At 34.6% G+C, this 11,240-nt stretch overlaps 1 protein-coding gene across 7 annotated transcripts in view; it reads left to right on the forward strand.

The window, feature by feature from the left end:
• Positions 1 to 11,240, forward strand: part of ZNF800 (zinc finger protein 800) — a 51,065-nt gene that overhangs the window by 8,884 nt on the left and 30,941 nt on the right. For 4 of the 7 annotated variants that reach the window (XM_081800148.1, XM_081800146.1, XM_006729051.3 and 1 more), the window contains 2 exons: positions 6,699 to 6,842; positions 8,956 to 10,648. In XM_081800148.1, coding sequence (XP_081656274.1) covers positions 6,699 to 6,842; positions 8,956 to 10,648 — 1,837 coding nt within the window. The remainder of the gene's footprint in view (positions 1 to 6,698; positions 6,843 to 8,955; positions 10,649 to 11,240) is intronic. The other 3 variants (XM_081800151.1, XM_081800150.1, XM_081800152.1) reach the window with 1 other exon arrangement.

Here is an 11,240-nt window from a genome sequence, read left to right on the forward strand (position 1 = left end):
GGTCCCATTCTACTCCCAACCACACCTTCAATGATTCATTCCTTTCTAGACTCTTTCCATTATAGCTGGGTCACACACATTGCATTTAAAGAACTGTTTGAAGTCTATGCTTTTGCTCTTGTTAACCTATAGAGGCCAAGTCAGGTGGGACATTAGTAATGTGTTAGGATATCTAGCTTAATCTTTAAGCTCAGATAGTTGTCTTCAGCTACTGTATCATTTCTAAGTGACTCACCTCCTGTCTACACTGGGCTGTCTATGACCTGGTATTAATTCCTGCCCAAGCTGGAAGTTCCTAAAAGGCTGAGGAAGGAGTTAACTCATTTTTTTAGGTCTACCAGCCCCACATGTGCTGTACTAACTGCTTGATCAGTTTTGACTTGTTCTCTTTGCTTCACATTTCAGTTTTTGCTTTGGACTGTTTTTCTGTTTTTAAATGATAAATCTTTCTTGACCTCTGATAATCTTTTTATTTCTGGCTGCTTCATTTGTAAATTAATTTGAATAGATTTTTCTTTTTAGAATTAAGTAATATTCCTGTATTGGAATAAGTAATATTATTGAATTAAGTCATAAGTGCCTGTGGCTTAGAAATAAAAAGGAAGTATAAAAGGATATATAAAAATACAAAAATAAGTCTCTTTGCTCAGGCAGCCACTGCTACATGATTTGTGTGTCTTCTTCCAGAGACCCTATATACATATACAAGCATATATTGCTCACTTTTTTCCCCAGTATGAATGGTAGCTGAGTCTGCACACTGTTATGTATTTTTGCTTTATTAACAGTACATTTCACTGTTGTTTGACATTTGTCCATAGATAAATACCTCATTTTTTTTTTAGAAGGCTGCCTATTTTGCTCCAACCTACAGATTTTGTACTCTTGACATCCCTGATGGTTGGATGACTTTGAGACATGCTGTTTGCTCTGTATCCCTGGCTTCTGATACTATCTTGACTGGGCCCTGCCTTTTGCTAGAGCGCTGCCTTAGCTCTGTTAATCCTTCTAGGATCACATCTCTGACTTGGTGTCTTCAAATTTCTCTCCTTTTTATTGACACTTTTATTTTAGCTTCCTTTCTTCCTGACTTCTCTCCTTGAACTGAAACAGAATTGTAAGTAACAACAACAAAAAAGGTGTACTTCCACGAGACATTTATTAAAATCGATTTAATTGAGCTTAATATTCTTTCTTAGTCTCTTAATCTTCTGGTGGAGGCAAAGGAGCTATTGAATGCCCTAAGATTAGAAACAGAAAAATGGGGAGAAAAGAGAATGATAATTATTTAGTCTGGTATTCAAAACTGGTCTTTCATGTGAAGTTGACATCGTTTTTTTGAAACCTTGAAATATATTGTAAAAAGATAATATATAATTACCTGTCTATAAAATACTGCTATGTGCAAGGAAGGGCATCTTTTCTGACTCTTAGGGAGGAGTAAATGGTAGTGAAAAATGAGAATTAGCTTTGTGTTGTATTTGCTCTTGTCATTATCATCTTGGGTTTGGTCATTTAACATCTTAGAAGAGTTGTTTGTTTCGTTTTGGTTTTGTACTGTTTAAAACAACATTACCTGCATTTAGTGTAAGCTGTTCCTGGATGGCGATGCCTCAGTCCTGACTCGGCAGACAAAAACTTAGGATTGAAATGTGATTTATCAGAGATACATAAGATAAGAGAGTGCTATATGATATGGGGTTTGTTTTTGGTTATTACACAACAATAGTAGGAAATTTAAAATCAGACTAGATATCTTTTGGATGAATAAGACAGATGTAGATTTGTTTGATTTGTTGTTCTTACATTCTTCTCAAAGAATGTCATCTGAGGCTATGTTCCTAGAAGAGCAGACATTTATATTAGTCTGGGAACTTCTTAAGGGCACAGATCAGATCCTTCACTCCCATGTTTCCAGTGAATAGCATTGCAACCTCATATTTAATAGGTGTTCAATAAATGTTTGTGAGACTAAACTTAAAGATTCACCAAGTAGGCACTAGAATAATTTTATTCTGCTTCTAAATTTATTGTAGTATGTGGCAGTGTTCCATAATTAACCTAGTAATTTTTTTAAAGGATTTTATTTATTCATTTGAGAGAGAGAGAGAGAGTGCACAAGCAGGGGGAGAGGCAGAGGGAGAGGGAGAAGCAGACTCCCGCTGAGCAGGGAGCCCGATGCAGGATTCAATCCCAGAACCCTGAGATCATGACCTGAGCCGAAGGCAGACACTTAACCATCTGAGCCACCCAGGTGCCCCTAACTTAGTAATTTTTTTAACCAACTCTTGCAGGTGGTTTTAAGAAAGCAATTTAAATTTTCTTAAGTTTTCCCTATTTTTTAACCTTTAAGAACTTTTGTTAAGGGATGATCAGTTAGAAATTTTCTTCATATACTGGCCTTGGAAATCAGTTTTGACAGGAATTACAGATTTGCTTGCATTGTTGAGATGATACTGTGTTTAAACAGTCATGCTAAACATGATTGAGCTCATGTGTGAATCATCATAAAGCAAGCAGTATACCATTTAAAAATCATTATTGCTACAACTTAAAATGGTCATTGACCAACATATCCATATATTAAGGAAAAAATGAAAGCTTATCTTTGGCACAGAAGAGTTAGAATTAATATCACATCATGTAAAGTGATTGCCATCCATCCTAATGTAAAACTGAATACTGATTCCTTTTAAAAAAAATCTTGTAAACATTGTTCTCAGTACATACAATGTATTTGATATTAAGGAATAGCACATGACTAAACCCTTGATGAGGTTTAGGTAATTTTTACTGAGCACCTATTATGAGAATCTGAAATATTCACTAATTAGTTAATTTCTAGGCATCAAAAAGCCTTACCCTTAGTGGGCTGTGTTTTTTTTTTTTGAAAGATACTGATTAATGATCTATGTAATCAGTAAACAGTGATTTCTAAGATAGTTTTAAAACCCAGGGCAAGAAAAAGTTACTAATATAGGAAAAGGAATAATTAGTAGTAAGATTGCATGGGTCTCTTTCAGGATCCAGGGCAGTGGAAGAACTTAATGTTGCTGTCTAGATGACCATGTCTGTTGTCTCAGGTGATGAAAGTTTTAGCTGTTGACAGAGGCACTGTTGATTGGCTGTGTCTAATTGTTAGTAAGCAAAGCAGTCACAAAATGGTAGCTGACGAGACCATTATGACCAAAGCCATTATGACCACATGGGAAAAACAACAACACCTTAAATGGTAACTAAAACTAACTTAGGGAAAAACTTCTATTGTCCGTATTTATGGAATGGGCAACATCTTATTTTTCTCATTTGTAAATTGTATAAGTTGAATTAGAAAATCTTTGAGGTCTCTTTTTTGACTTACCAGGCAACTTTATATAGACTAAAAAAAAAAATCTAATTTATAGAGAACGTTTCCTTAAACATAAAGCTGTCTGGTATGTCATTTAGCAAACTTCAATCAGGCATAGTCCTGAGGGCTGGGAATATAGTGGGTGAGCATTAAAGGTATCTTCTCTGTCCTTTTAGAGCTTCCAGTTTAATGGGATTACAGAAAAATAATTAATTACAAGATAGTGGGATAATATAGTATGGATGTATAGGGTGCTGTGGGAGTAGGGGTGAAGAATTCGTAACAAAAAACAGGAATCAGAAGGCTTCCTGGGGGATGCGACTTCTAACCTGGAGTTTTTTTTTTTTTTAAAAGATTTTATTTATTTGAGAGAGAGAGAGTGAGAGAGAGAGCACGGGGGCGGGGGGAGGGGGGAGTCAGAGGGAGAAGCGGACTTCTCACTGAGCAGGGAGCCAGACGCAGGACTCGATCCTGGGACTCACCATCCTGGGACTTGATCCTGGGACTTGATCCTGGGACTCTGGGATCGTGACCTGAGCCAAAGGCAGTCGCTTAACCAACTGAACCACCCAGGTGCCCCGGAGTTTGAAGGATTACTAGAAGTGAGCCAGACCAGGGAAGTGGGAGATTGTTATAGACAGAAAAAAAAAACATAGGTGAAGGCCTGAAAAGTGAGAGAGAGAGAGAAACAATTTGGTGAACCCATGGCTCTGAAAGAAATTTGATGTACCTGCATCAGCACAACTGTGCTTGTATGTGTGTATGTGTATGTGTAGGTGGGGTGCGGTGGGGGAAGCATTTGTGAATGATAAGATTGATGAGTTAAGGTTAGAGCCAGAGATTTTTTTAGGGGGATGCTATTGGAAACGAATATACACTCTGCTGAATATAACTAGTTCTATAACTAGGACTAAAGAGTATCTCTCTGTATAGATTTTTAAATTTTTAATTAATTAATTTTTATGGTTGAGAGAACCTGGTGGACAAAGTGAGATCTCTGATTTAGGGATGCAGTCTTACATTTTTAGCAGTAACTGTTTTTTATGTATAACCTCATACTTTCTATTTAAATATTCAATTGAGGGCGCCTGGGTGGCTCAGTTGGTTAAGCGACTGCCTTCGGCTCAGGTCATGATCCTGGAGTCCCGGGATCGAGTTCCGCATCGGGCTCCCTGCTCGGCAGGGAGTCTGCTTCTCCCTCTGACCCTCCTCCCTCTCATGCTCTCTGTCTCTCATTCTCTCTCTCTCTCAAATAAATAAAATCTTTAAAAAAAAATAAATCTTCAATTGAGTTCTTAAGTTAAATGTAGTTCAGCTTGTTTTTGCATTCCTCTTCAATCTTTTTTGACTATCTTTAAAGGCAGAATTGAATCTTCAGTATGGGTCTGGCAGGTATTTCAATTTAGAATTAAAGTGTGCAAAATTTTCTATGTTTTCTTCTTACTGGTGCTACACTTAACTATACTTGGGAATTATATGTAGATATGTTAGAGAGGTTATCTAAAATATTTCACACTTAAGCATTTTTTTTTCTATCTTAAAATTGATTTTCCCTATATACTCACTTTATGGATCAAAACCTTATCAGAATCTATTCCCTTTCACATTGGTTATAAAAGTTGGAAGTTATGGCGAGTAAAGTAATACTGAATTTTTCTAAAGCTGTCTTTGACATTGAATAAAGATTTTTATTTATTTTAAAAAATAAAATATTTTTGTCATCTGTCTACCTCTCATAGTTTGTCAGTCACTTAGGAGATGAACTATGAACTAAACATGTTAGCAGTCTGTTGCCAGTATATTTTGTTACATGAAGTGGACTAAGAAAGTGTGTGTGTGTGTGTGTGTTTGTGTGTATGAATTTACTTTTATATAAAGAATAATAGGCTGTCCTTTGAATCTTTTTAAGTTTATGTTTTCTGATTTTGTGGTAATATGGTTTAGTGCAGTAAACCATTGATTTGGATTTGAGAAATGGTGGAGATGATTTCATTATATTTATTTTTTCCCAGTAGAAACCCAGATGTGTAATTTAATTTTTCTGGGATTTAGGTTCATATTTTCTTTCATGATTCTCTAAGATAGGTTTGGTTTGGTTTGTTCATTTTACAAGATGGATAGTATAGTGTGTTTACTCTTTAGTAGTCCCAGAGCTTAACAGAGTGTCAAGTACCTGTGGCATGATGGAAGATAGATAGTTTTAAAGTTTTTTTCAGGACACATTTGTTTTTTCCTCTTGAAGTCAATATTATTAGCATCTTTTTTATTTGAGGAAATTAAAGGCTAATTAATTAGTAAAGCATGGCAGATCAATTTTGTCTATTTATCTGTGGCAAAAACCTGTAGGAAATAATGATAAAAGATCTTCTATTTGTGTTTTATTCCTGGTGGATGTTTTTATTTTAAAGATTGGATGCTCAATGCCATTTATTTTTTTTCCTGCCTTTTGATCTTCTGTCATAATGCTTAGATTCCCTATATCAGTGGCATTTCTTCAACTAATCTTTATTGAGCATTGCTAGAGCTGAATACTTTGTAGTTGTAAATAAGACAGGTTTGGTCTGGGCTGCTTTGGAGTTTATAATCTAGTGGGGAAGACAGGCTTTAAATTAGTTTAAACTGTAAACTATCAATATTTAATTAATTGCACTTGGAGTGAGTTTTTGAGGGAGAAAGGCTTTGAATAAATTTATAGTGGTATCAAGAGGCCTAAGCAAAATTCAAATTATGGATAAGGATTCTCTACTCTGACACTCAATGACCATAATTCCATGTTGGCCCAGAACCTGAAGTAATTTGAGCTGAGTTTAAAGAAAAGTCACAGGCAATCTTGTGACACAGTTTTGACTTTTTTTAAGGAATCAGGGGAAAACATATTACAGAACTCCATGTTCATGTCTTAATGCAGAAGGGAGCTATAGGAACCAGCCAGAAACTTTGGCAAGGAGTAAGGGGGTGGGGGGGGAGGGGCATGTTTAATTCTTCTTTCCCCTTCCAGATCTATTGAATCAGAATCTCTAGAGGTGGGTCATGTACATCTTTATTCCCAGTATATTGTGATGATCAGCCAGGTGTTGGAACCACTGTTGGGATATTCTAAGAATTGATTGGCTGCTGAATTAGAAAAAGAATATCAATTTTAGCTGTCATAATATCCAGGTGATGATAGAATTTTACTTAGAATTTAGTTTATAACTTAGTTCTGAATACAAATGGTGGAAATTGGCAATGCCTGTATTTTGTTTGCAAAGTGTAATTGCACTTTGGATTGTCAACAGTGGTTGCCCAGTTTAAAAATGTACGTTAAAGTTACCTTTTGTGTTAAGTTTTATTTTCTTTTTTCCTTTAGGAACTAAACAACTTAAGCACATTTTATTAAAAGACGTGGACACTATTTTTGAATGTAAATTATGCCGCAGTCTCTTCAGAGGATTACCAAATTTAATTACCCATAAAAAATTCTACTGCCCACCAAGTCTCCAGATGGATGACAGTAAGTTTTATTCATATATTCAGTTATACATTTTACAGTTAAGTATTCTTATACTGCAGCTGGACGTTTGTGTTAAAATGGTATCAATAATTTAATGATGGGGAATAAAATTAAATATTAGACTTAATGTTCATTTTCTTAGGTACTTTCATATTTTTTACTTGGGTTTTTCTAAAGATATATGAGGTTAGATTTATGAGATTATTTATTTATATTAAGATATTGGATATTGTTTTTGAATGTTTATATGGACCATATAGTTTATATTCAGGATTTGTCTAAGTTAAAGTATGAGTGCTTTAAAGGGGGTATTGGTATTTTTCATTTTTACTTCTTTTAACAACTTGTTACCTATGACTGATAATTTACTAAGATTATCCTTAAGTAAGTGAGAAGGTTAGAGCAAAGAATGAGTAAATGAGTTGATTTCTTGGGGATGGTGAAGAGCATTAAAAAATATTAACCTTTCTATTTTTTTCTGGGTCTTGATTTGAAGATCAGTTTTGTTCTCAGTGAAATTTATTTATAACTCAATCATTTTATCAGAAATGAGACTGTGTTATAGGCCGGCTTGAGATCTGAAGTAGCTTTATGTGATGAAGGCAGGTTGTAGGCTAATAAAGTCTTCGTGGAACCGAATGTTGGATTAAGTGTATTGCCTCTGTATGATTAAGTTAGCAGTATATGTAATGGTATTACTTTCTTGCTTTAAAGAACTGATATAAATTCCTTAAAATATTTTAATAAGTAATAGGTTACTTTCATTATTTCTTGTTCAGGGGTTTAACTCTTTGTGGACTTACAAATTACAGAACTTATTTTGTCAGTTTGATACTATAGTTGCATTGTGGAGTTTGTGCACTTTTCAACTTAACTTTTTTGGGATGGGAATGAAATGAAAACTCCAAATATCAAAAGTACTACTTAATTACTAGCATGAAGCTGATTTAAAGTATACTATAGGACATAGTTGAAATAAAAATTTCATTTTTGGAAATCTTTCCTAGTACTGTTAGATCTTATTATACTTGTTTTTATCATTGAGATATAAATGAAAAGGCAGTCTGTAGGGATTAGTTTCAAATCTGATCTTTTAATAAAGTACTAGTAGAAAACTAGTTATATTTCTGGTAGTTATTCTTGTTTTTAGTGTAGAGTTGACTTTTAGAAATATAAATAAATGGATTTGTTGGATTATTGTATACCTTTCTTGGCAATACTCATTCTAGAAATACTTCTGTGAAAGTGTTATCCTTATAAACACTACTTTATCCCTTTTAAATGGGAAGATTACTAGAAGAGCAATAATGAATCATTAATCTTGTTTTCTAAATATCAGATTTGATGCTGTGTTTGTAGCTAGATTTTAGAATTGTATGTGGAAGCATAACCAGTGTTAGGTAAATCTGATATAGTAGGAATATTTGGTTGCCCATAGGGGATGAATTATTGCACAAGTAAATAAAACTAGCTCTGTTTTTGGAATAAATCTATAGTTTTTAATCACTTGTTTGAATGGGATGGTATCATGTTGAGAAGCCCTGTAATAGCAAACACTTGTCTACATGTCATTCATATTTATATCCTACAGATCTTTCTTTTTCATTTCCATAAGATCTTTAAGTGTCCCTCTCTACAAGTAGATTAGGTTATTATGGATTAAGTTAATACGAATGCTGTTATGTTTTCTAAAAAAGAATCATTTTTATATATAATAGTACATTCTTCATGATGTTTTATCCATCTTCAGTTATGAGAACTTTGATATGCCTTTGCTAGGCTGAAAATTTTAGACTAAAAATTTGAAATATTGTTTTTAATTGTTTAGGACACTCATGTGCTTATATATTTGGTATTAAGGGCACTTAGGAGTGGAAGTAGCTCTTCAGATTGCATTTATTCCTTAACATTTGTGTACATTGATGAGATTTTAAATTAATTTTAGTTTAATTAATTCTAGTTTTAAAATACGGAAAAGTAGATAATGCTCTTCTAAGAATAAATATAAACCAGTAATAAATTTTAAAGTAGAGGTTCATAATACATTTTTAAATTTTAGAGAGCTAGAGCAGGCACATTATTTCAGATTAAAATGTTGTTTTTTCCTTAACAGACCTTCCTGATGTAAATGATAAACAAAGCCAAGCCATAAACGATCTCCTAGAAGCCATATATCCAAGTGTGGACAAGCGAGAATATATTATTAAGCTAGAACCCATAGAAACTAATCAAAATGCAGTGTTTCAGTATATTTCAAGGACTGATAATCCTACTGAAGTCACAGAGTCAAGCAGTACTCCTGAACAGACCGAAGTTCAAATACAGGAAACCAGCACTGAACAGTCTAAAACAGTACCAGTTACAGATACAGAGGTGGAAACTGTAGAGCCCCCTCCTGTTGAGATTGTTGCAGATGAAGTTGCACCTACATCTGATGAGCAACCTCAGGAATCACAGCCTGACTTGGAAACTTCTGACAATTCTGATTTTGGTCACCAGTTGATATGTTGTCTTTGTAGAAAAGAATTCAATTCCAGACGAGGTGTTCGTCGTCACATTCGAAAAGTACACAAGAAAAAGATGGAAGAACTAAAAAAGTACATTGAAACGCGAAAGAATCCAAACCAGTCCTCTAAAGGACGCAGTAAGAATGTTCTAGTTCCAATAAGTAGGAGTTGTCCAGTATGTTGTAAATCATTTGCTACAAAAGCGAATGTAAGGAGGCATTTTGATGAAGTTCATAGAGGACTAAGGAGGGATTCAATTACTCCTGATATAGCAACAAAGCCTGGGCAACCTTTGTTCCTGGATTCTGTTTCTCCTAAAAAATCTTTTAAGACTCGAAAACAAAAGTCGTCTTCAAAGGCTGAATACAATTTAACTGCATGCAAATGCCTTCTTTGCAAGAGGAAATATAGTTCACAAATAATGCTTAAAAGACATATGCAAATTGTCCACAAGATAACTCTTTCTGGAACAAACTCTAAAAGAGAGAAAGGCCCTAATAATACTGCCAGCAGTTCAGAAATAAAAGTTAAAGTTGAACCAGCAGATTCTGTAGAATCTTCACCCCCTTCCATTACCCATTCTCCACAGAATGAATTAAAGGGAACAAATCATTCAAATGAAAAAAAGAACACACCGGCAGCACAGAAAAATAAAGTTAAACAAGACTCTGAAAGCCCTAAATCAACTAGTCCTTCTGCTGCAGGTGGCCAGCAAAAAACCAGGAAACCAAAACTTTCAGCTGGCTTTGACTTTAAGCAACTTTACTGTAAACTTTGTAAACGTCAGTTTACTTCCAAACAGAACTTGACTAAACACATTGAGTTGCACACAGATGGGAATAACATTTATGTTAAATTCTACAAGTGTCCTCTTTGCACTTATGAAACTCGTCGGAAGCGTGATGTGATACGACATATAACTGTGGTTCATAAAAAGTCATCCCGCTATCTTGGGAAAATAACAGCCAGTTTAGAGATCAGAGCTATAAAGAAGCCCATTGATTTTGTTCTAAATAAAGTGGCAAAAAGAGGCCCTTCGAGGGATGAGGCAAAACATAGTGATTCAAAACATGATGGCACTTCTAACTCTCCTAGTAAAAAGTATGAAGTAGCTGACGTTGGTATTGAAGTAAAAGTCACAAAAAACTTTTCTCTTCACAGATGCAATAAATGTGGAAAGGCATTTGCCAAAAAGACTTATCTTGAACATCATAAGAAAACTCATAAGGCAAATGCTTCCAATTCACCTGAAGGAAACAAAACCAAAGGCCGAAGTACAAGATCTAAGGCTCTTGTCTGGTGAGGAACAGTTACAGAGTTTTGCTTTTTTCCCCCCATCGAACTAAAAAAATCATTTGACCATAATTTATAGCTGGTTCCATTTTTAACACGTTTGCTTCCATATATCTTATGGCAATGGGAACTGCAAGAGTAATGTGCATATTGCATTTACCTCTTCAGTGACCTTTATTCCAGTGGCTTGGGAACAAAAGTTAACTTCAGAACTTATCTTTCACAGGACAATGCAATATAGTTGTAGGTAGATGGCACAGGGTCAGTGCTTTCCTCCCAGTGTTGTAAAATATATACATTTATATTGGCTTATGTTTACAATAGAAGTCTTCTGTTTAACTAACTTTGCACAGGTTTAATTCGGTTTAGTGACCTAGTCTACTAATTAATACATTGTAGAAAAAGTGGAATATATTAGAATGAATTTGTGAAGGCTATAATTAGAGGAAAAAAGTCTTTTGAGGCACTGTAATTGTAAAAATTAATCTGTGATGGCTAAATAAAGTGCTGCACTCAGAAAAAAAAAAATCCCCAAATTGAATTTAGAACAATTAGCATTTATTATTTACATTTAACATAGTGCTTCCAGTCAAAGGGG

This window comes from Leptonychotes weddellii, chromosome 12, assembly GCF_054177405.1.
Source record: "Leptonychotes weddellii isolate Sample4059 chromosome 12, ASM5417740v2, whole genome shotgun sequence".
NCBI lineage: Eukaryota > Metazoa > Chordata > Mammalia > Carnivora > Phocidae > Leptonychotes > Leptonychotes weddellii.